A 24,426-nucleotide genomic window follows, 5' to 3' on the forward strand; every position below is an offset into this window, starting at 1 on the left:
CCACAACTACTGAGCCTGTGCTCTAGAGCCCATGAGCCACAACTACTGAGCCCACATGCCACAACTACTGAAGCCTGTGCACCTAGAGCCCGTGCTCCGCAACAAGAGAAGCCACTGCAATGAGAAGCCCGCGCACTGCAACGAAGAGTAGCCCCTGCTCGCTGCAACTAGAGAAAGCCCACGTGCAGCAACGAAGACCCAACGCAGCCAAAAAAAAAAGATACAGTGTGATCTTCTCAGGACCCCTCAGAGGACAGTGAAAGGCACAGACCCAGTGATGACAAAGGACAGCTCCATGTTTCATGGGGGTAACAGAAAAGCAAATAGGGAAGGCAGATCTTCACTAATGTATTTATTGGGGCAAGCCCCACCTTTACCTGTGTGGTTTGCAATTGCTGGAGCGCCGAAGGAGCCAGAGGCTAACGAGCTCAAAGCACAAAAATATTTAAAGGGAGCCAAAGGGCACCCTGACAGTTCAGTTAGACGTACAAAACTCTCACCAGAAACAGAGCAAGGTAACCAAACCGTGGGACCGCCTCCAAATGCAAGAAGACGGCTGAGGGAGGGATGGTACGAGGATGGCCTCGGGGCAGTCAGGGGGCTCACAGAAGAGGAGGGGGCTTGAGCAGGGAACCAACAGGCAGTGAGGGGGAGGAAGGCCATTTCAGGCAGGGGAATAGCACGTGCAGAGGCTGAAGTCAGGGCCAGTATAATCTACTTGGGGAGCAAGGAGGGTTCAAGGGAGATGAGGCCAGAGAGGACTGCATCCAGAGTAAATGCTAGCACAGGAAGCCTGGGCTTTATCTTGTTGGCAATGGGGAGCAATGGAAGGGTTTTGCGCAGGGGAATGGGTTGGGCAGAGGTCAGCTTTAGAAAGACTACTCCAGTGCTGGGTGGATTGGTGAGAGAATGTTGGGCCCCAGATCTTAAAATATGCATAGGTAGAATTTTACAAGGTATAATTTTTAAAAGGTATAATTTCATTTTATCTTATTCAAAAAATTATTTTATTATTATTTCTTATTGAAGTGTAATTGACCTACAACACTGTGTAGTGTCAGGTGCACAAATTCAATATTTCTGTACGTCATTCAGTGACCACCACGGTAAGTCTAGTTGCCATCTGTCACCGTGTAAAGTTGCTACGATATTCCTGACTGTATTACTCATGCTGTACATTTCATCCCTGTGACTTATTTATTTTGTAGCTGGAAATTTGTCCTTCTTAATCCCCCTCACCTATTTCACTCATCCCCCACCTGCAAAGTATAATTTTAGAGAGAGGAGGTACCTTGGCATTGGCACTGATTCATTCCTGTCATTTTATAGCATATGTGTGTGTGTGTGTTTATATATAATACATATTCATATATATCATATAGTGTATTTTATATACACACATACATATATACGTACTAGATGGCCCAGGTGGAGGCCCAGGTGGAGGCCCAGGTGGAGGGTGAGTGACCTCCCAAAGGCACATAGCAACAAGGCCAGCGTTAGAACTCCGGTCTGCCTCGCAATCCACTGCTCTTCTTCTGTGCTATTCTGAGTGGAGGCAGCAGTGTCCGAAAGGAGGTTGATCCAATAGTCAAGGAAAGAGAGATGCAAGCCCCGACCAGGGCAGGTGCCAAGGTGAAGACCACATGGGAGGCAATGCGGATATGTTCCTGCTTTCTCTTTCTCTGGGTGGGGGTTGGGACATAGGGCTGGCTGGGGACTGCACATGAGTGCATCTCTCTTTCCTGGGTCCTGCAGCATCCTTCTGGGTCTGGTTTCTATGGCAACAGGCTCCCAGCAGGCAGCCCGCCAGCTGGAGGGAAGCAGGCAGGCAGGGAGAGAAGGCCCAGGCAGCATGAGGAAGGCTAAAGTTGTGGGGGGTGGGGGAGTCTTCTGGGAAGCAGGAGGAGCCCCTAAATCTGGCCCCCCAAAACCCTCTCTCTTCTGACCATATGAGGGTGGAGATAGCTTAGGACACATGGGCTTTTCTTTCATGGTCCTTGAATTTCCAGATCTCAAACGTCTGTTCACCTCTCCCTGGCACCCTCACATCTCCTGACTCTCTCTTCTTTAAGTATTATCTATTATCTGACCCCAACCTCATGCGCCTCAGGGAGCACTTACTTCTTCATAGAAAAGAGCCCTCACTCTGATTGAACTCAGTGGGGAGGGGGAGAACAAGGTCAACTGACGTTCTGTTTTGCATAAGATTTGCATATTATTAACTCAAAGACAAGAAATTTCCAGGCCCTGTGTCATTCCTGCCAACAACTTAATTCAGCTCCACTGGCACCCGCTGACTGTGTCTGGCCAGGCTCCGTGCTGAGCCATGGGGTCCCTAGAGGAGAAGTCCTCCCAGCTGCAGCCCACCCCGTCTCGCCAGCTGCTCTAAGGCAGTTCTTCCTGATGTTCTAGCAGCTGGTGTGGTGGGAAGTTCTTGGGCTGTGGAGCGTGGCAGCCCTGGGTCCAGATCTTGTCTCCGCTGTTTTCCAGCTGGCTGACTGTGGGCCTCTCTGTGCTATAGTTTATTCATCTCTCCATAGGACTGAGGATATACCCGTACAGCTGGTATGAACTAGCGAAGACACGTTGTTTGTTAAAATGCTGAAATAATGCTGTGTTCATTGGTAAAGAGCCACCACCCTGGACCCTCCCCAGGCCCTTTTGGCCCACAATCCAGCTTCTGCGGGGTGATGCCCTAGCACTTTGGCTTTGTCCGTCTGATTGGTGTCTGCCAGCATCTGTTCTGCCCATGAAGTACAGGTGGTTAAATATTTTGAATATCACCCCTGTCCAGAACCGGTGCAACAGGTAGGTATGTTATGTACCGACCCATGGCAAGGACTGATACATTTAAAGGTCGTGAATTAATGTCCATCACTTTGTAGGTTTCCTTTTGGCCTGGGGTGCGGGTGAGGGCTGGGATGAGACTGGGCAGGGGCAGAGATAACCGCCAGCTCTCTCACCAGGCGGGCGAGGTTCAAGCGCTCCAACAGTGTGACAGCCGGCGTGCAGGCCGACCTGGAGCTGGAGGGCCTGGCCGGCCTGGCCACCGTGGCCACAGAAGACAAGGCCCTGCAGTTCGGACGCTCCTTCCAGAGGCACGCCTCTGAGCCCCAGCCCGGGCCCCGGGCCCCCACCTACTCAGTCTTCCGCACGGTCCACACGCAGGGCCAGTGGGCCTACCGCGAGGGCTACCCACTGCCGTATGAGCCGCCGGCCACCGATGGGTCGCCCGGCCCCGCCCCTGCCCCTACCCCCGGCCCCGGGTCCGGGCGCCGTGACTCCTGGATGGAGCGCGGCTCACGTAGCCTCCCCGACTCAGGCCGCACGTCCCCCAGCCCACGGGATGGCGAGTGGTTCATCAAGATGCTGAGGGCGGAGGTGGAGAAGCTGGAGCACTGGTGCCAGCAGATGGAGCGCGAGGCGGAGGACTATGAACTGCCGGAGGAGAGTGAGTGAGGGGACCCCGGGCACGGAGGCATCGTGGCGGCGGCGGCCACTACCACGATGTGATAGGAGAGGCCTTTGGCTGGGCCTGACTGTGCCTTTCTCACAGTTTGCTCGTATGGCCCCAGACCTTGGTGGCTCCCATTAGCAGTAGGGCATGTTGGGAGCTCTCGGAAGGAAGCAGGGAGCAGCTTCAGAGGTTGGAGCTAGGACTGGGAAAGTGACCGGGTGAAAGGGCTGGGCCTTCTAGGAGATGGCTGCCAGCCCAAGTCCATGGGGATTGAGGGGACCCTATTCCCATCGGGGCTGGTGTGGGAATCCAGGTCTGATCCAGGTGTGAGACCGGGACTTCAGGCAGAGGGGGAGGCAGTGCACAGTGTCAGCTCATGTCTGAGGCCTAGGAGAAGGAGATTCAGCCAGGGAGACAGGGCCCTGCACGAGGGAGGACATGCCCTTCCCTGCAAGTCCAGTCTGAGGGGAGACACAGTCTTAACCGCAGAATCCCCAATTTGATGGGATAGTGACTAGCAGACAAGAGTCATGCACATGACATTATTTGGTAATTCTCAGTGAGCCAAGGAGTCATATACTGAGGAGTGACAAAGTTCTGCCAGTGAGTGGCCACGGAGCTAGTGCCTGGCTAAGGCTGTTGGGCTAGGCTGGCACCGCTTTCCATCTGTTCTCTGACATGGGAGGGAAGCGGACACAGGAGGATAAGCAGTCAAGATGTGTAGATCGTGTGAAAGAAGAAACCTCAGTGTCTGAGGAGACAGTCTTCTTGGTGAAGTGGGATAGGAGCTGCTTGTTATGACCTTGAGGATGGGATGGGGAGGGGGCCGGAGGAGACAGACGGATAGACAGACGGTGCCAGATAACAGGGGTCAGTCATTCAGGGCAGACTTCCTGGAGGCTGGGTAAGGAGAGGCATCTTTCCTCTCCCCGCATCTCCTTTTGCTCTCCAGTCCTGGAGAAGATCCGCAGTGCCGTGGGCAGCACACAACTTCTCCTGTCCCAGAAGGTTCAGCAGTTCTTCCGGCTGTGTCAGCAAAGCATGGTGAGTGCCCGTGGCACGGAGCCTATCAGGTGTGTGTACCTGGTAGGGGACTGGAGTGTGTGTACGCCTGGAAGTGAGACCAGGTGTTTGTCTTGTCTTGTCTCCCTATCTCCCAGTCCCCTCCCCACTCTCCCAGGTTGAGCTTCCTGACAATGAGGGTGGGTTGGGCTTTCTCTGGTCCAAGCTGGGGCTCAGACCCTGCCGACTGACTGCTTCCCCTCTGTCTCCCTCCACTGCAGGACCCCACTGCGTTCCCCGTGCCCACCTTCCAGGACCTGGCGGGTTTCTGGGACCTCTTGCAGCTCTCTATCGAGGATGTTACCCTCAAGTTCCTGGAGCTACAGCAACTCAAGGCCAACAGCTGGAAACTCCTGGAGCCTAAGGTGGGGGGAGGTCCCTTCAAACCAAGAGTCCAGACCCTGGAAAATGCCCTTCCCCAGAGAGTGTGGGTGGGGGCGGGGGGAGGAAGGCAGGAGAAGCGACCCTGGGCAGCAAAGCTAGTCCTGGACAGGTGATGGTGACCCTCTTCGACCCTGCTGTTGGTCACTGCCCTCTGCTTGGTCCCACTGCTCATCACTGCCTGAGCTGCAAGAACCCTTTGGTGGCTGCAGCCACCTCGGACCAGCTGTCGTTTGAGGGAGCCAAACTAGAGCTTCCAGAAGGGCAGACTGCCCTCAGCTTGGACCTCGGCACAGAGGGGACCTTCAAGGTCCCCTCAGCCCTCATCTCACTAGACCTTGTCAGTGATGGGTCCCAGCAGCCTGGAACGTGAGCCCTCATTGCCTTGCCTGCGTCGGGGGGAACTGCACTCCTCTGGACCAGGAGGGAGCGAACGCTCTGATGCGAGTTGTGGAAAACGGCTCCACCAGGAGGCGCTCGAGTCCATCTCTTTAAAAAATGAAAAATGTGGGTTTCACCTTGGCAGAACAAGCACCCCTGGGGCTTCGGGGGCCGTCACACGCTCTCAAGAACCGCTCTCACGAGTCAGAGGCGCGCGCTGTTAACCGTTCCGGGCCGCGGGGGCGCCGGTTGGGAAGTCGGGTGGGACCGGCCCCCAAACTAAGTGCCGCCCCCTCTGCCGGCAGGAGGAGAAGAAGGTCCCTCCGCCGATACCAAAGAAGCCCTTGCGGGGCCGGGGCGTGCCGGTGAAGGAGCGCTCCCTGGACTCGGTGGACCGGCAGCGGCAGGAAGCTCGCAAGCGGCTCCTGGCGGCCAAGCGCGCCGCCTCCTTCCGCCACAGCTCGGCCACCGAGAGCGCCGACAGCATCGAGATCTACATCCCCGAGGCCCAGACCAGGCTGTGACCGGCCCGGCCCGCCCAGCCCGGGCCCGGGCCCGCGGTTTTCTACCCGTACTGTACACCCAGCGTCGAGGTCACTGTGAACGCGGGCTGCCCCGTGCGCCCGCCCCGCCGGCACCGCACGCCCCGGCCCCTCCTGCCCGTCACGGTCTCGTGGGTTTTTTACCTTCCCGACCCCACGCGAAGGCGCCCGGGCTGGGCTGGGGGCCGTGCCTCTCCGCCCTGCGCTCCCACCGGGACCCCCCACCTTCCAGGTCCGACGCTTCGTCCCCACCTCCTCCCCACGGGCACCATCTCTGCCATTACCCCACGGGCCAGGCCGGGCCGGCTCCCCCATCTGGGCTCTGCGTCCCCCCCACCCCGCGGGGCTGGGCTTCGTGGGGAATCAAGCTTCGTGGCTTTTTATGAAGACTCCCGAACCCCGCCTAGGAGCCCGCCCCACCCTCCCAGGGGCTCTACCCTCAGCCCTCAGCCCACTGGGCCCAGGGACCACAGTGGCTGGACCAACCCAGGACCAGGGCGCCTGGGCCTCTCCCCTTTCCCAGCTGCTGGGGAGGGGAGATGGGGGCTTCCCCTCACCACACCTGTGGCTGTTCCCACATCCCCTTGAGTATCCCAGGAAAAATAAAACGGCAGAACTGCACTCGAGCCAGCTGCTCTCTCCAGAAGAAGCCACCTCTGCCCGAGCCTGGGACAGGGGGTGGAGGGAGGAGAGGCCGGAGCCCAGGCTTTTGGTCTGGGGAGAGCGGGGTTGTCTGGGCCAGCTGGGGGAATGGGGATTCGGCCCCGCCGGGTGGCGACAGAGGACCTGAGCCCTCCTGGAGGGGCCCGGGTGGGTTGAAGGGGCCCGGGTGGGGTGAAGACGCCTGTCTTCCAATTCCTCCTAGTTTAGTCCGGTTCCCTTTCTGCCTTCCAGTTCCCCAGGGTTTCCCCAGAGAGGGAAGCCCAGAGCCCAATGCCTGACACACAGCGTGTGCTCCATAAACAGGAGGGCTGCTGTTCTTCGATATGGGCAAATATTGGTTTCCTTTTCCCTAAGGGGCCACTGTTCTTTCCGCTCCAGAAAACTGTTCAATTCTGTGCTGTCATGTTTTCTGATGCCTCCTGTGCATGGGTATACATTGATGGGGAACAAAAGAGAGAACAGAACTTTCCTGGGAAGCTCAGTGGCATCCCAAACCTAGTAGTGATGGCTAATGTTTATTGGATGCTTGCTGAGAGTCAGGCAAGATGAGAGTGCTTTACATGAACGTAGCTCATCCTTACAACAGATGAGAAAGCTGAAGCCCAGGAGAGGTCAAGGGCCCTGGCCAAAGTCACAGGCAGGCCTAAGAGTGGTGGACCCAAGTCTGTCTAATGTAAATCCTGAGCGTTTAGCTCTAAAGCCTTTTGAGCCCAGAAGGAGTTGAATGGCAGCTCCTACCTACAAAGCCCTCTCTCTAGTCTTTGCGTTGATGTGGACTCTGAGGCAGGACAAAGAACCTTCCAAAAGGGTTGGCTGCTCTTCTGGGCCACACTGGACTAGCCAGTTCTTCTCATTCATGTATTCAGCAAATATTTATCAAGAACCACTGTTGGCCCTGTCCAGCACCTGAATATAGCTCTGAACAAGTTAGTTTCTGCTCTTATGGTGCTAACAGCCATATGGGAAAGACAAGTAAGTAAGCAGTTACATTATAAGGGTGAGTGCTGGAAAGATGACTAGGTGTTAGCCACTGAAGGAGGGCGAGGGCTGGGAAGAATGTTCAAGATCAGAGAACAGCTGTGCAGAGGCTTGGAGGAGAAAGAGGTATTGGGAGTGCAGAGGCTTGATCATGCTGGGCTTTTGGGTCAATTTGAGGAAGGTCGGCCTGGGTCCTGAGCGCCATGGGGAGCCACAGAAGGGTTTTGAACAAGAGAGTGGCATGAACATATTTTACAGGCTGGTCTGGAAGACCACCTGAAAAGCAAGAGGTCATATTCTCACACACACACTCATTTGAGGCCACTGGGAGGTGAAAAGGGCTCCCGTGCGACCCGAATTCCCAAAAGTGAATCAGCCTGGAGCTGATCCCAAACAGATTCCTGGGCCCTGTGCAAGACTTAGTGAAGAGTCTTTGCTCTCAGATGAGTTTTTTGGGCTTATTTATTTATTTTGGCTGCGTTGGGTTTTCGTTGCTGCGTGCGGGCTTTCTCTAGTTGCGGTGAGAGGGGGCTACTCTTCCCTGTGGTGCACAGGCTTCTCATTGCGGTGGCTTCTCTTGTTGCAGAGCACGGGCTCTAGGCACATGGGCTTAGTAGTTGTGGCTCGCGGGCTCTAGAGCGCAGGCTTAGTAGTTGTGGCACATGGGCTTAGTTGCTCCACGGCATGTGGGATCTTCCCGGACCAGGGCTCGAACCCGTGTCCCCTGCATTGGCAGGCAGATTCTTAACCACTGCATCATTTTGATGGCAGCCAGGTTTGGGAATACTGAAATTGGATGACTCAGAGTTTCAACTAGAAATGTTCATATGTCTATTTCCCCCAGATTTGCCAAGTGGGGCACTGACTGAGTGACTATCATCCTGAGGTTCAGTTTTCTCGAAAATGGGGAGCTGGGAGAGGTTTGAACTAGACAATACTCAGAGCAATCCTATGAAGCAGGTATTGTTATCACCCCCATTTTACAGATGAGAAAACCGAGACTTGGAGAGGTTCAACAACTTAGCCCAAACCACGAAGCCAGGAAGTAGCTGAGTCCAAGTTTAACCTCTACATTATATAGATTTTTATGGGTCTCTGTGTTTTCCCAGAAACTGGGCCAGGCTTGCCGGGACCATGAGGTATATGGGAATGGACACGGAGAGCTGGGTAGCATCCAAGACTGTGTGGGCATCCTGCTACAGATGTGATGTCTAAAATCTCCCCTTGTGGGGCTAATGTAGGGGGCATGTGGGGAGTCTCCTTAGGGTATTGTGGCCTAGGTAGTTGTGCTGGGCTCCATGGACATGTGAAGGATTAGATCCAGTCCCTGTGCCTGAGTTGCTCCCATCTGGCCATAGCAAGGCGCATAAACACAAAGTTATGGTACAAAGGGAGGCCTGCTCTCCCAGAGGGGCTGAAGAGACCAGAGGAGGGAGCCTCTAGCAGCCGGCGAGTCTAGGAAACCTTTCTGCAAGAGGAGCCTTTTGAACTGGGTCTTGCAGGATGAATTAGAGTTTTGTAGTCAGGGATGAGGAGGGAAGACATTCATTTCAGGCAAAAGGACCGACCAGCTTAGGCAAAGGCATGGAATGCTATGTGTGTGTGGGATAATGGGAAGAGCAGAGACTGGAGAGAGGTGACAGGCTAGAACGGGTAGAGGGGAAATAAAGGAGATGTGGCTGGAAGGGAGCCATGGGTTTAAGTTGGAGAGTCCATGGTTTTATTTAAGTGTTTGAAAGACTCTTTGGCCAACAGAATAGAAATGGACTGGAGGAGGCAATGGAAGGCAGAGAGACCATTGAAGGGAGTTGCCAAGGTGGTCCAGGTAAGAGATGATGATGAATTTGAGAGACATTCAGGAGGCATAGGTGCTATAAACTGGATCTGGGGAATAATGCAGAGATGAAGAGGCCTTGAAGGTGTCACTCAGGTTTTTGGCTTGGTGAGTAAGTAATGCCATAAATGGACATAGGACATTACAGAAGGAGGAGTAAATTTGAGGAATACTAAACATGCTGGTGATCAATTACCAAGCACTTAGAAGGTGCCATATACTGTAAATGCTAAGCATTTTATACACATTAGGTGATTTAGTACAGAACAACCAAAGGGGGGTGGGTACTATTACTGTCTTTTTTAAAACAATGAGTGTAAACAGCTTTTCTGAGATTAGCAGGCAGCAGGGTTAGGATTTGAACCCACAACTCTCTGATTCCTAAATCTGTGCCCTGCAGCCCCACTCAGTTCTGCCTGACAGAACTGCTAGCCACTACTTGAGACTTAGCTCAAGGGCAGGTTCCTCTGGGGAGCCTCCCCTGATTCTTCCTGGGGCTCCTTCTCTGTGCTACTTGTGCATGCTCCCGTCATCACATTTCTCACACTCTCTCGACATTTTGTAGACCCCTCTGCTTCCCTGTTAGTCAGACAACTCTTGGGGGAAAACACGGTCCCAGTCATCTTTGCATCCCCAATGCCTAGCACATGTTAATTGGCTGACTGAATGCTAGTTATTCTGGGCAATTCTGTTCCCTTGTCCTCCCTCAGTGAACACGTTCTGCTAATAATGGTTTCGTACACATTTCTTTATTCTTTATCTGTTCCTTTTTCTCCACCTCCATTGTCAGAGCTTAGCATTGAGATCTTTGAGATCATAAAGGAAGGGAATCTACCCTGATAATGCAATCTAGGAGGCTTCCTACCAAGGTGTCCCTTGAGCTTGAAAAACAAGACAGAGCTACTTTGGTAAAGAAAGGTGGGAAGGGCACTCCAGGTAGATGAAAAAGCATAAATAAAGGCACAGAGGTGTGAAACAGTTTGGTCTGCGTGGGGGAGGGGAATAAGAGGGGTTTAGTATGTGTTACCAAAGGTAAATAAGTACGCCTGCCTGAGACTAGTGGAATGAAGGTGGAAAGACAGGGCTAGGTGGGGGTGTTATGGAGCTTAAGCTTTGGTGTTTTTTTTTCTATATGTGTTAAAGTAGACATCTGTACAGGGCGCAGTGGGGACACAGAGGAGGCAGTGAATACTTGCACCTAAGGGGTCAAGTAAGACAGGTTTTACTATATTTTAATTATTTGTACACTAACAATAGTACCATTTATTTCCCTGCTTGTTATGTGCCAGCACAGCACTTTGCATACATTGTTTCATCAACTCTCACAACATCCTGTGAAATAGGTGTTATTACCTCTATGCATAAGAAGGAAAGGAGGCTCAGGCAGATTGACAATGTTCCCAAGGTCACGCTGCTAGAAAGCTAGCCCAGACCAGAAGAGTTCTTAAGAGTTCTAGATTTTACTCTGCTGAGACCTTCTTGAGGTCAAGGATCATGTTTTTTATTTTTCTGTGCCCAGACCAAGGTCTTAGAAGAAGCCTAATAAACATCAGTTGAATACATGAATGCGTGACCTTCCACTTTCTCCACGCGAAAGCCCGTGGTGATGTCACTGGGAAACCTCCTGTCCGGGAGGCGGCGCTGTGTCCCTCTGCGCAGCGCGGCCCGTTGCGGAGCCCTAGCTTCCTCAGGCCTTTGGCTCTGGAGCTCAGCCAATCCCTGCGCTCCGAGGGAGCCGGCGCCGGTGGGCGGGGTCCGGGGCGAGGTCTCGCGGGCCGCTGGGAGTGGCGGCTTCGGAGCTCCCCCAGCGCGGGCGGATCGCGGGCGGAGGGCTGGGGCCGGACGGCGGGGTGTGAGCTGCGGCGCGGGTGAGCACTCGTCCCGGCAGGCAGTTCCTACCCCCGAGCGGCTGCTAGGCCGCCCGTAGCTGTGGCGACGGCTGGTGGCCTTGACCTCTGAGTTAGGGGAAGGGAGATGGCGAGCGTCCGCTGCGGCCCTGGCCAGGCTAGACTGCTCCCTCTCTTCCCCGGGCTCGGCGTGGCAGTCTGAGCGCCCTGCAGACATTCTGCAGCCCGGGCTTCTCGGCCTTAGGCACGTGGGTGAGGACAGACCAGCCGAGGCCGTGAGCGTGGTGGGATAGGGGCAGGGGACCGGGAACCTAGAGGAGGGAGAAGGGCAGACCCTTGGACCTGACCTCCTTGCGCTTTCATACCCGGACCGGGCTCAGTACCGGTCAGAATGAATTCTTCCACCCAGTCAGGTCTCCTCTGCCCTTGTTAGCAGTTCTCAAATCTCGGACTGCGGCTTCGCGTCTCCTAGGGCCTCCGAGGTCCCCGGCACAAGGGCAGGTTTCCCGGCAACCTTTACCGTTTGACCTTCACCGGACGCTCAGGCTCCTTCATTGCGGGGCTGGAAATATTTGCCACTTTTGCCTGTTTCGTTTTGACACCCTGGAGATGACTTGTTAGAGTATCTAGCTTCTTGTAATCAGCAAAGGCACCTGCTGTGTTCCTGCCGCCTTTCGAGGGCGGGTGGTTAGATGACTGCGGTGGTTTTACACAAATGAGTTGCTTGGGCTCTCATTCATTCACCAGACTTTTTAAGCACTTAATGCCGGGCGTGGTGGGAGGGGTGGGGGATGAATAGGGCACAGTGGGGACGCACAAACATGGGCCTTTCCCTCTTGGAGGGTTAAGTACTTTGAGAAATGCAGACAAATGGGGTAGGCCAGCCCAATGTGTGACACAGAGAAAGTGGTTATAAATGTTGAATAAATGAAAGGATTACGTTATTTGGGAATGATTAGAATGTGAACCCGACCACAGAGGGAGACCTCGGGCTGCATGTGAGAAGCAATATTAGTTGTGGACTCATGCTTCATATATTTGAAGACAGATTGGAAATCTGAGTGGAGAGTTGCTGTTTAGGAAAAGTGTTTACTTATAGAGAACTTGCTTACAGGTAGGAAAGAAAATGAAATATTAGGTTTGAGATTCTTCAAGGGTGCCTCTTTTAACAACTCCTAAATCTTGTAATGTCACAAATCTCTGAGTGTAATCTTAGAGTTTGCAAAAAGGGAAGCTCTTCTAGGTAGTGAAATGCCAAGCTGATGGGAAAAAATTGCAGTAAGTTCTTCTCAAGTCCAGGATTTGGACAGAAACCATACACCTATTTGCAGTGTGTTCTTTCCAGTAGAAGGAGCATAGGTGTTGAAGTTGGAGAGACCTGGGTTCCAGTCAATGTCTCTCTCACTTCTGGTGATCTTGGGCAAGTTAAGCTTATGTCCCTGAGCCTTTGTGGCCTTCAACAAAAACCTGCGCTAATAATTCCTACCTCATAGAGGTGTTGTGAAGATCAGATGATGACTAGTGTGTTAATTGTCCAGCATAGTGCCTGGTGCTAAGACAGGGACTCAGAGGGCAGTCTTGGAGCTGCTGCAGTTTTTTCCTTGGTGATGGTCCATTATAGTCTTGGGTCCACAAAATGCTGGGGTTCTTCCAGAGAGAATTGGAACCAAAGGGAGGGGGAGAGAGTCATCTTAACTTTGGTGAGGTTCAGACCAGAAATAGCTAGATTGGAGAAATACCTGTAGGGGCACAAAAGGAATGATCTTTCAGTGGAGACTTCTGGGCACGTTACTTAACCCTCTGGTCATGCCAGCTACATCAAGAGAGTGGACATGTGGATTAAAGGAGAGAGTATATATAAAGAGCTTAGCCCAAGGTCTGGCATGTAATAAGTGCTCAATAAATGGAGCTATCACTATTATGATAGTTGTGAATAGTCTTTGATAATTGTTAATAATGATAATAATCATTTGAGACTAAATGGCTGAGAGTGACCCAATTTTTGTGTTTTTACATTATCCTGGTGTTGCCTTACTTAATTTCTGGAAGCCCTGGGGTCATTCCACTTCTTTGTTTTTCCACTTCTTGTACAGTAGTTTTTTAACATAGAATTTTCAAGTTCTAGTGTGTCCAGAGTATGTATAATGGGCTGGTGATATTTTTAGGAGTTTATGCAAATACGAGGATATGGTTTTGGTTGAAGAGAGTGTATTTTGAAAGGGGTTTGGCAAGCAGATTTGTAAGGAAGAGGTTTGTCTTGTTAGAAAAGTCAGGTTCAGAATAGGAAAAAACCATTATCTTTATCTAAAATCCAGAGTGGTTGGGTAATGGTTTGGGGTTTTGGCTGCCTAAATACGTTGCTTATTCTTTATGTGGGGCAGAGGAACTACTTCTCATTAACCTGGAGACAGGAGACTCACAGCGGTGAGCGTGGTGGGGAAAGGATGGCTGGCTCTGCTGATGGAGGAATATTGTAGAGCAGAGAAAGGCTCTTACCCGCTCTTAGAATGTTGGCAAGTTGTGCAGGGAGGGCCTGGGGTCAACAGTAGGATTGAAGCTTTATTAGGTAAGGCTCAGAGGTCCTCTCGTGGGGAACGCTGCCATACGTGGTTGCATAATTGTCAAAGAGTGTAGTACGTAAATGAGATTCTTTCCCCCTTCCCTAACAATTGACTCTTCTGAAATTTCCTGGATTGTTTCGGAGACCCAACTGTTGCATAAAGCAGGGTGCCCTCTTGCATTGCTCTGCATGGGGTGGATGCTCAGTAAATTGTGCCAGGCTGCCTGGTGAGTGGAGAGCCCTGGTGGGTTGTCCGTGTTTGGTGGGAAGGGGTGCTGCTTCTCCCTAATGTGGCCTCCTACTCTTCTGCAGATGTCATGTGGCCTGTGCTTTGGACCGTGGTGCGTACCTATGCTCCCTATGTCACCTTTCCCGTGGCCTTCGTGGTTGGGGCTGTGGGCTACCACCTGGAATGGTTCATCCGGGGGAAGGATCTCCAGCCTGTGGAGGAGGAGAAGAGCATCTCGGAGCGCCGGGAGGACCGCAAGCTGGATGAGCTGCTAGGCAAGGACCACACCCAGGTCGTGAGCCTTAAGGACAAGCTGGAATTTGCCCCTAAAGCTGTCCTGAACAGAAACCGCCCGGAGAAGAATTAATGGAGGACACAGGGCCCTATGGGTCCTTCTGGGGGCCAGGACTGGTCCTGCCACCATGTCGACCCAGCAACCAGAACCCACATCTGATTTACTTTATTGCTTCTTCTGGCCCCTCCCACCCCACACAGCCACACACATACTGGCTGCTCTGCTATGGCCAGGCAGACACACTAGTAGCTGAGGGGCCAGTGAAGAGGAAGGCCCGTGAGGGTTCTGGCCTGAAGGCTGCCTCTGCTGGATGGTGACCACAGCTGCTCAGGCTTCTGCGTTGCTAGGTGCACCACAGGGAGGAGAGTGATGAAGTGAACATTGGCTGTCAGTCCCTGTGGGGAGGCAGTTTGGCCTCAGGTGGGAGTGGCTGGGATTGGGGTGATGCCTTTAGGAGGGGTACCTACATGCCTAGTTCTAGTTTGCACTGGGAAGAGTTCAGAAATCTCCCTGGCTCCCTTAGCTAGCTTGCTCTGGCCTTTGTGCGCATTCTCCCTGAAATCCTGTCCTGTCAGCTCAGGAAGGGGATTCCCCTGGGAAGGAAAGCAGTTTTCTGTTCTTGGGAGCCCAGGCTGTTCACCTTGGGGCAGGTGAATTTGCTTGAAAACAGTCATTGTCTTTCACCCCCCACCCCGTCACTGTGTAGTGCAAAACTTGATTAAAGTGGCGTCTGAGAACCATTTTGATCTAATCCTGTCTTCCAGGTGGTGCTGGGGTCTCCTAGGAGCTATGCAAAGCAGGCATCTCCGGGTAGGATAAAATTGGCCTTTAACTAAGGACTTTGGGGCCCCGGAAGCTTTGTTTTACTAGCGTGGCTGCATTGGATCCTGGAGGCGGTGAGTCCTGGAGGCGCAGGTTCCCAAGGGCCTTTTTATCATGATGACATGAGGCTTATATACTTTCAAAGTCTACATTAAGAGTAGACCAAGGAGCTTAACAATTGCTATCAAATTTTCCAACTTCACACACACATGCACACATACTTTTCCTTATAATAGTATATGTGCATTAAATTTGGTAGGGGTTTAAAAAAGGTTACCCACATTCTGAGGGCTCTGGTACAGATAAAATATTAACATTTTGGTATCTTTCACTAATTCTTGGACTAGTTTTTTTAGATACTACTGTACATAGTGTTTTCATATCATAATCACTTTCCTATCTTATCACATGGTCCTCATAATCCTAATTGTTTTCATTAGCTGTGTAATTGCCCATCAAGTGGGAATACAGCATAGTTTGTTTTTAACAGTTTCCCTATTGCTGGACATTTGGGTTGTTTCTGGTCGTTCACTAGGAGAAATACTGCAAAGAGTATTTTATATAAGGATTTTCCTGCATTTTTGGACTAAATGGTAGGAACAGTAAATGGCATTTTGGAGATTAATCCTTTGTCAGTTGCTTCATTTGCAAATATTTTCTCCCATTCTGAGGGTTGTCTTTTTGTCTTGTTTATGGTTTCCTTTGCTGTGCAAAAGCTTTTAAGTTTCATTAGGTCCCATTTGTTTATTTTTGTTTTTATTTCCATTTCTCTAGGAGGTGGGTCAAAAAGGATCTTGCTGTGATTTATGTCATAGAGTGTTCTGCCTGTGTTTTCCTCTAAGAGTAAATGGCATTTTGGATGAAATGGGACAAACAGTTTTAAGGGCCTCAATGCATAATACTAAATGTCTTTCCTGAAGGGCAGTAGGAGCTTATACTAAATGCTGCCACTAAAGATGTTGTCGGTGAGGTTGGAAGGGGTGAGAGCAGAGAGCCAACCTATTGCCTCATGAAGTCAACTGACCTTTAACCTGAGTGAGCAAAGACAAGTAATGAGCATTTGATGAAGAATGAACCTGCCTTAAAAGGAGGAGGGTGTTTGCCCTGCCTCTTACCTCAGGATCTGAGGCCCAGTGGTGTTAACAGGTGGGTGAAGGTAGAATTCCTGAACAGGTAGAGATGCCGGCTGTGGGGTGGGAGGAGCGGGGGGACGTGGAAAGTGGTAGCCAGAAGCCAGAGGAGGAGGGGCAAGTCGATTCGGTGGCTTCCCCTCAGTCGCCGAGGCCTGCTGGGAATGTTGAGATGAGCTGCTGTTGCTTCTCAGGGCATAAATCCGATGGGGAGCGTGGGGAAGCAGGGTCTGCTGCTGAAGTGAGGATGAGGTTTCTGGTTCTGGAAGGATGTGCTAGTAAGCTCAGCTTGGTTACAGGCTCAGGCTGTCCAGGCCTCATGGGCAGACCAGTGCTGCCCCCCTGTGGCAGTCCTGAGGACGACCAAGCCTGGGATCCCTTCACTGGGCTAAACCACCAGTAGCAAACTCTCTTGCCTACAGGGGTCAGTCAGGTGGCTTAAATGAGCGGCCAGGCCAGGTGCTAGAAAAGCACAGGCCTGCCTAAAGGGGGCAGTGGCTGTGCAGCTTCGTGCAATTTGTGCTGCTTGCCCAGAGATACCAGATTGTTGTTTTCCTCTCGAAAAGATGCCAGAAGTTCAGATTTTTTGGGGGGATGGGGGAGGTGTGTGGTATGGAAACTTCTGATTTTTAAATGTTGAAAATTTATTTTTTTAAAAATTCTAAGCATGTTAACATACCCATAGGGTTAATTTGATCCAGTGGCTGCCAATATGCCACCTGTCAAGCTGCCCCTTGCCTTCTAATGAAATCTTAGAGGTGTGCTTTGTTTTTAAGCAGTCTAACAACTGTGGCAAACATTAGATCCCAGGATTGGTTCCCTCAAAACACTTTTGGGCATCCTGCACATATGTAGTTTAATATCGGCCTAAGCAAAACATAACAGGACAGAAAACCTACAGAAATAACACAAAAAAAGTTTTCCCACAGACTAAGACATTTTTGGATTTTCAGATATTTTAGAATAACCCTGCCACCACTGATGTTCGTCCTCCCAGTGCCTGATGGAAGAAGCACTATCTTTGGAAGTCCAAGTTGCTCCCTTTTTCTAGTCTCACTTTGTGCTCCTTTTAAATAATTTTATTTCCTCGGGCTTGCCCTCGCTGAATTTTTGCCTCCAGCAAGTCTGTTAGTATTCTCAGCTGGCTCGCTCTTTTCCCACGGGCTGGCTGAGCTCCGCTGCTACCGCGGGGCTGTGAGATCATGCGTGCTTTCTTGCCTCTGCTCAGGTATCATCAGGCAGCAGGGTTTCTGTGGATGGGGCAAAGGTGGGCCAGGCTTGCTGGGACCAACCAGGGCATGGACTGGTTTTCTTCCACACTTGCTGATTCACCTTGGAGGCACATGACCCTCTTTTGGGTTGGCCCAGCAGTCACGATTCACTGAAACACATTAGTAAGTAGATGTACTTGGGGCTTTTACGCACCCCTCCCGGCCCCGCCCCGTCTCTTCCCAGCCTGGTGATAGTGGTGGCTTTAGAGCTGCGTTATCCCGTCTGAGCATGGCCGGGATCACTTCTCTGCCCTCAGCGGCCCAGGGTCTGGTGCTTTTCCACTCTCTCTCGAGCCTTTCCTGTGCCTGTTGCTGTGTTAGCTCAAGTCAGCTGGGCAGCTGCCAGGACAAGCCTGCCAGGGGGCCCTTTGACTCCTGTCAGCTTCCCAGGGCCCCAGGCTGGTGAGGCCGTCGGCCGAGTGAAACACCATGGGATTAGCGTCCCCAGAGTCACTTGGGAGCCAGGCAGTGAAAATGAAAAGGCTCGTGCCTTGCCTCACTTTTCCTTTTCCACTCTGGTGTGGGTCTCTAGGCACTTGTAGAGTGGTGAGCCAGGGCGGTGTGGTACAGTGAAAATAAAGTGGATTCTCGAGTCTGACAGACTTATGAGTACTGCCTCAACCACTAGCTGAGTGACCTTGAGCAAGTCACGTAGCCTTTCTGAGCCTCAGGTATCGGTTATCCTCATCTGTAAAACAGGGATAAGAGTACCTATTTTTGCTGGGTTGTTACAAAGTTAAGGTAACATATGTAAAGTTCTTAGCAGAGTCCGTGGCAACAAGTAGGTGCTCAATAAATGTTGGCTGCTGGAGTTTTATTGCAGAAAAACAGTTCCACGTAGCCTTGTGATCCTAGTGAGTTCACGTAGCCTTGTGATCCTACTGAGCTAGGGATCCGGAGGGGACAGCAGCCGTGGTTGGGAGGGTGATCACAGGGACCCACCCTCACAGGGACCCTCTCAGGCCTGGTGGTTGAGGGCTTCTTAGGAGTATTTTACAGGAAAGGCTGCCTTGTCCAAGAACCAGGCTGGCCACGGGGGTGCAGGCTTCAACCTGTGTCGCTAAGTAGTAGCCGCATCGGTGCCGTCTCAAGGTCAGAGACAAGACGGGCGGAGCGAGGTTTGGGGGAACGCCGGGGAGTAGCATGCGTCAGGATGGGTGGAGGTGAGAGCCTTGGACTTGGAGGCAAGAGACTGGGGTGGCCTGGGACATGCCCCTTCACCTCTTCTGGCCTTGGAAGAATAGGGGTACTGATATCCTTCCTGCTGTAGTGTAAAAAGAGCGAGAAGCCAGCTTAGAGCTTCGAAAATGTGCAAGTGCTGTTCTATCCCAGTAAAATCTCCCTTTTATCGAAGCAGGATGGCAGCCAGTCTGAATAATGGAATAGACATAAATGCTCCTTTATGCTTTTTCTGAACAGTTTCTTCAAAGTATTTGCTAAGTAGAAGTCTTTGGGGAATCAGCTTGAAGAGTAAAGAGGAGTAATTAGTAATTAGTGTGTATCATTTTGCATCCTGTTCCAGTGGTGCCTTGATGTACTTAAAAAGTTTATTCTTTTTAAATTAAATTTGTTAACATTAGTTATCTGTTTATCAAATCCCTTTTACACAATGCAGAGATGAACCTTGGCTTTGGTTTTTTGTTTAAAAATTCCAAATGGGTCCTCCAAATATTTTTGAGATTTTTAAACATCTTTACTGGTGTCCCAGAAAGGGCAGCTCTTCTGTCTAGAAGAGTCCAAAGTCCCTTGTACTCTTATGCCCCTCTCCACTGGCCCTGTTCCTTCACTTCCAACCCCAGCTCCACTGTCCATTTCTGTTTGCTTCTGGGCCTGAACTGCCCAGTGCAGCTAGAGAATTTTGCATAACCGTGTGGCCTGACACTCTGCATGTATGGGTTCAGATGCAGCCTTCAAGGTGATTTCTTATTTATTTGTCTTCTTTGGCTGTGCTGCGCGGCATGTGGGATCTAGTTCCCTGACCAGGGATCGAACCTGTGCCTCCTTCATTGGGAGCATGGAGTCTCAACCACTGGACCACCAGGGAAGTTCCTGATTTCTTTTTTAAACAAGCTTGGTTCCAAAAAAGAAAACAAGCTGTGAGGCCAGCTTGCCCTCAGCCCCATCCCTGCATTCCTCTTAGCCCTTGCTGCTTGCTCTCCACTTCTACCACTAAAGTGGTGAAACCAGTTTGGCTAAAAGCTTTTGTGATTGCACATGTGATATCCACTCCCAGTCATACTAATTAATCTTTTGCAGTGTCCGGCACTCTTCACTGAATTCTGTCTTGACATCACCACCACCTGTGTTTCCTTTTCCAGCTGTCTCCTCTGCCACTGGCTCCTCCTGTTCTCCTACCTGTGAGTGTTCTTCCAGTTTCATCCTTGGCTTTTTTCTTGCTGCACTGTTTTAGCCTCACCTGTGGCTTCAACCACCTGCTGATCTACCTTGAGGACTCCCAGATGTCTTATCTGTAGTCGTGAATTTCCCCCCAAGCTCTAGATCATTCTCTGAAACAGCTCACTGCATCTCTGTCTAGATTTGTATGACAGTTAAAGGTGTTGACCTGGGTTTGAAGCTTAACTCTGTAATCTAGTTGCGTGACCAGAAAAGTCACTTAACTTCTCTAAGCATCATCTGTACAATGGGGACGATTCTTGTGAAGATGGAGAGTGTTTGTAAAACACCCGGCCTGGTGTTTGGCATGGATTCCGTCTCCTCTCTCCTGTTGCTCAACTTGGTTCTGACTCCCCCTTCCCCCAACCTGTGGTGACCCACTTCTTCTTCATCTGGAATTCATCCTCTGTTCTCCATCTTACTTCCCTGCCCTTATAATCTCTTGCCTAAACTTTTGGTCTCTTCCTGAAAATTCTTCCCATTTCTGGCAGCTTTTTCTCTCTAAAACACATCTTTAATGAGGTCACTCCTTAAAGACCTCCATGGCTTCTCTCACCAAAGCCCCTTGTGTGCCATGCAGATTCTTTCATCATCTTGCCCTAGCCTCCCTCCCGTCATCCCCAGGACAGAACATGCTTTGTATTGATACCGTTTCCTGACGTGTTATGCTCGTTCCGATCCTGATGCTTCCGGGTGCACTATGCATCGGGCCTCCTTGGCTGCCTGGTGAACTCCATTACACCACAAGACAGCCTAGGTAGCTAAGCAGGGACTGCCATTCCCTCTGCCTCTCTAACCCTGTGTCCGCTCTCCTGCTGCAGCATTTACACAAGGCACTGTGATGGTCGTGTGTCTGTTTCCCTAGACTGTGAGTTCCTTGAGGGCAGGGACCAAGCCTTGCACAGATTCATTTCCAATAAATGTTGAATGAATTAAGAGGCCCCTGAGTGTGATTCTGGGACAGAAACTGGGGCTGGGTTTGGAGACAAGCCTCTTTGGAAGATGGAGCAGGGCTCCCAGGTGTGTGCTTTGAGCTGCCTGGCAGCCTTGAGCTAATGGCAGCCGTGTCTTGCTACAGCTTTGCCTTCCCCAAAGCTGGTAATGAGCTAAACCAAGAGCAACCACTGGCTTAATTTTCCCAGGGGAAGTGGGGCTTGGACAGAGGGCGGGCTTTCCCCACTGGGTAGGACCTGGACCAGCATAGCCCATGATGAATTTGACCCTGATGACTCTGTAGTGGGGAACAATGTCCTCAGGAAAGCATTCAGGAAACCCTTCGTGTAGTAGTGATCAAAGCCGTGTAGCAGCTCAGCAGGGTGGATGGGAACCCTCCAAGGAGCCCGGCAGGGCTCTGGGTCAGAGCCCAAGGAACCACTTAATGCCTTTACCAGGTAGGGCTCTCCCTCAGCCTCAGCAGACCTCTGGGTTGACCCTGCGGAACACGGAAATCTGGGAAGGCATGGGAATGCCTGGGAGCCCAAGGGAACCGCTGCTTCTGGAGTGTCTTCTCTGTCTCCTTTTTCCCCTTCGTGCCTTCCCTCTGGCTGTGGCCTGGGAGGGGGTGGGCTGGAAGGTGAGGCAGAAGCCTTGAAAACAGGGATGGGGCAGGCTTCGGTGTCCTCATTTTTTTTTCTTCTAATTAACCATTTTATTTTATTTATTTTTTGGCCATGCTGCGCAGCATGCGGGATCTTAGTTCCCTGACCACGTATTGAAGCTGGGCCCCAGGGTGAAAGCACCGAGTCCTGACCACTGGACCAGCAGGGAATTCCCTAGGTATCCTCATTTCATCAAGAAGCTGGCCTAGAACATCTTGTGTTTATATGAAGCCCTCTTCGTTTGTCCCTTCTCCCCAAGGAGCTCAAACAGAAAGGAGAGGAGTCCTGGTTCCCCTTATGCTAACAGGATCGAGGCGCAGGGCGGGAAATGGCTCACCCAAGATAACACAGGGAATTCTTGGCAGAGCTTGGCTTGCGGCCATCCCATGGCCCCGCCCCTTCCCAGTCTGCTTCTTGTCATCACACCAAACTGAGGTCAGCTGGCCTGCCAACCAGTTGACTCTACCAATGGAAACACCCTTGAGTGTGTGAGGGCTAGTGGGCACAGAGCTGGCACTGCCACAGCCCCTCTGCTGGTGGCTGGCGTGACTTGTCTCTGCCCGAGGCTGCAGCCCGCTTCTCCTGCCCCTTCCCAGTTTCATTTTCCCAGCACACAGACCAAAGATAAAGCTTTGGGGCAGCTGTGCCCCTTTGATGCTCTCCAAGCTGTTTTCCCCACGTGCGGGAGGGTAGGAGGTCACAGTCTTTCCCACAGATGGAGGCCTTTGTGTTTATAATTTGGTCAGTTGATGACAAGGTGGATTGCTCCGTCTGCTGTTGTCCCTAAAGCCCTGTCCTTGGCTGGCCCTCGCGTCACCAATGGGCTCAGATCCCAGCCTTCCCCTTCTGCCTCCAACAAACTTGGCTCTGGAGTTAGACTGCTTGGGTTCAAAGCCCAGCACTGCCACTTACAGCTCTGTGGCCTTTGCCAAGCTACTTAACTTCTCAGAGTTTAATCTCAAGTGTCAGGTGGAACTAATATATTGCTTACCTCAGGATTATTGTGAAGATGGAAAGAAAACACGCAAGGCGTTTGGCATAGAGACTCACGTGTAGTTAGCCCTTAGGAAAAGTTGGTTATTTTGATTAGTGGTATTTTTCCATCCCATGCATTTACCCGCACTTCAGGACTCAGGTCTGTGGTCTCTAAGAAGGGGTGCCTGACTGTAGAGGGGAACCGAGGCCTAGGGCAATGCCGTGGCAGAGGGCTGGGGGATGGTGAGGGGTCCTGGTCCTTAACTCTGAGGCCGCTTGGCTCTGCCATTCGATGCTGCTCTCCTCCCACTTGCCTCCCCCACTCCCAGTCCCTCTGTACCCCCTTGGTATTTTACAGCATCCCCAGCTCCAGGGGGGTCCCTGATGCCCACATAGCCCTGCCTTGGTTGGCTCACTGCATGGTCTGCAGGCAGATGGGGGTTTCTGGAAGAGGATGTAGAAGCTGGGCAGCGGAGGGGTGGGGCTGAGTGGGAGGGGCCCTGCCTGGGTTGTTGTGGCTCTTGGAGCGCCAACCCATTGTGAGGCTCAGCTGGGAGTAAATGGGGGGCAGTCCCCCCAGACCCCTCCTCATGATCCCCGGACGAGGCGGGGGGCTGTCTTAGTTTGCTAGGCCTGCTGCAACGAAGTACCACAGACCAGGCGGTGTAAACAACAGAAATTTGTTCTGTTGTCCTCCCACAGTTCTGGAGGCCAGAAGTCCAAGATCAAGGTGCCAGCAGGGTTGGTTTCCTCTGAGGCCTCTCTCCTTGACTTGCAGAGACCATGCTCTTGCTGCCTCTTCACAAGCTTGTCCCTCTGGGCACCTGAGCCCCTGGTGTCTGTGTCCAAATCTCCTCCTTTTATAAAGACACTGATCAGATCGGATTAGGGCCCACTAATGGCCTCATTTTCGCTTAATCACTTTGCTTAAGGCCTGGTCTCTGGAACAGTCACATTCTGAGGTGCTGGGGTGAGGAGTCAGGTCTTCAATGTATGAATCTGGGGGGGGGGGACACAGCTCAGCCCATAATAGGAGGATAGACAGGGTGGCATCATGGAAGGGGCTGCCTCTGGGGGAATCTCCAAGGAGAGGGCGGCAGTGGCCAGAGCCTTGGATACGGGTGCCCAGCCTCCTGAGGCAGGAGCTCACTGGTCCCTGGTTGCTGGCCTGGTCCTGGAGTGAGGCTGGTGCCGGCGCCTCTCACCAGAAGCCTCGGGGTGGGAACCCTGGGCTGGAAGGTTCTCTGAGCTGGTTATCCCTGTGGTCTCTGGGGTGAAGGAACAGTCAGTGGCGGGGTGCAGGCACTGGTCCTCTCTTCCCCTTCTTATCAGAGACTGGACGCCCTTCCGCCTCTAGGCAACCATTAGAGTCTGGCCGTGGCCCCAGGCCCTCCCAGAGGGGCCACACTGACTTTGAAGGGGACACAACTCCAGCTGCCTGGGCTTTAGCTGAGCTCTGCAACTTGGGACCCTTCTGTGTAGGGAGGAGTAGAAGCGGCACTGAGCATCCAAGCATCACTTCTGTTGTCTGTTTTCTAGAAGATTTACCTGTCTGATTGTTTTGGTTCAGGCTGATATTCTGGAAAAGACTCTTTCCCTTGAGCTATGTGTTTTTTGATAAAAGCTGAGCAGGTGGGAAAGTGGCTCAGAAGTTTGCTGGGATTCAGAATTGGCCACAGATAACAAATCCAGGAGCCCACCTCCCTGTCACTTTTATGCAGCCCCACTAGGTGGGCTAGAGGTCACTTCAGGGGCCTCTGATGGTGCCTTGCCCCTCCCCAGCCCTCGGTGCCTCCCTCTGTGGTCAGCAGCCCAGGGTCTCATGTGGCCGCGGGTCCCCCAGGGTCCAGGAGCCAGCATTGGAGGCAGGGATGACGGTGCTTTAGGCCAGGCTGCCGGCCGCCTCCTGCCCAGACCACTCCACGAGTCCCACGATTGCGGGTTTCCTGCTTCTTGGAAAGGGGCTGGAAGAGGGCAGCCACCCTCTTTCTGCTGTGGACCTTG

General features: G+C 52.1%; 2 protein-coding genes across 7 annotated transcripts in view; both read left to right on the plus strand.

The window, feature by feature from the left end:
- DLGAP3 (DLG associated protein 3) overlaps window positions 1-10,863 on the plus strand; it is a 66,081-nt gene extending 55,218 nt beyond the window's left edge. For all 5 annotated transcript variants that reach the window (XM_060308106.1, XM_030865410.2, XM_060308098.1 and 2 more), the window contains 4 exons: window positions 2,970-3,454; window positions 4,413-4,504; window positions 4,744-4,887; window positions 5,590-10,863. In XM_060308106.1, the coding sequence (XP_060164089.1) occupies window positions 2,970-3,454; window positions 4,413-4,504; window positions 4,744-4,887; window positions 5,590-5,808 (940 nt within the window). In that variant the 3' untranslated portion in view covers window positions 5,809-10,863. The remainder of the gene's footprint in view (window positions 1-2,969; window positions 3,455-4,412; window positions 4,505-4,743; window positions 4,888-5,589) is intronic.
- A 150-nt stretch (window positions 10,864-11,013) lies between these two features.
- Window positions 11,014-14,972, plus strand: SMIM12 (small integral membrane protein 12). Of its 2 annotated transcripts, none has more exons than XM_030870098.2 (2): window positions 11,014-11,169; window positions 14,021-14,972. In XM_030870098.2, exon 2 carries the CDS (start codon window positions 14,026-14,028, stop codon window positions 14,302-14,304), a length of 279 nt encoding a protein of 92 aa, XP_030725958.1. In that variant the 5' UTR covers window positions 11,014-11,169; window positions 14,021-14,025; the 3' UTR covers window positions 14,305-14,972. The 2 variants fall into 2 exon arrangements, with proteins under 2 accessions (XP_030725958.1, XP_069901661.1); XM_070045560.1 differs by lacking the exon at window positions 11,014-11,169 and adding an exon at window positions 11,229-11,392.
- Window positions 14,973-24,426: the final 9,454 nt, after the last annotated feature.

This window comes from Globicephala melas, chromosome 1 (genome assembly GCF_963455315.2).
Source record: "Globicephala melas chromosome 1, mGloMel1.2, whole genome shotgun sequence".
In the NCBI taxonomy this organism is placed as follows: Eukaryota; Metazoa; Chordata; class Mammalia; order Artiodactyla; family Delphinidae; genus Globicephala; species Globicephala melas.

Bases quoted from the DNA above. Each gene is read 5' to 3' on its own strand.
- SMIM12 (XM_030870098.2), top strand. From the start codon at position 14,026: ATGTGGCCTGTGCTTTGGACCGTGGTGCGTACCTATGCTCCCTATGTC.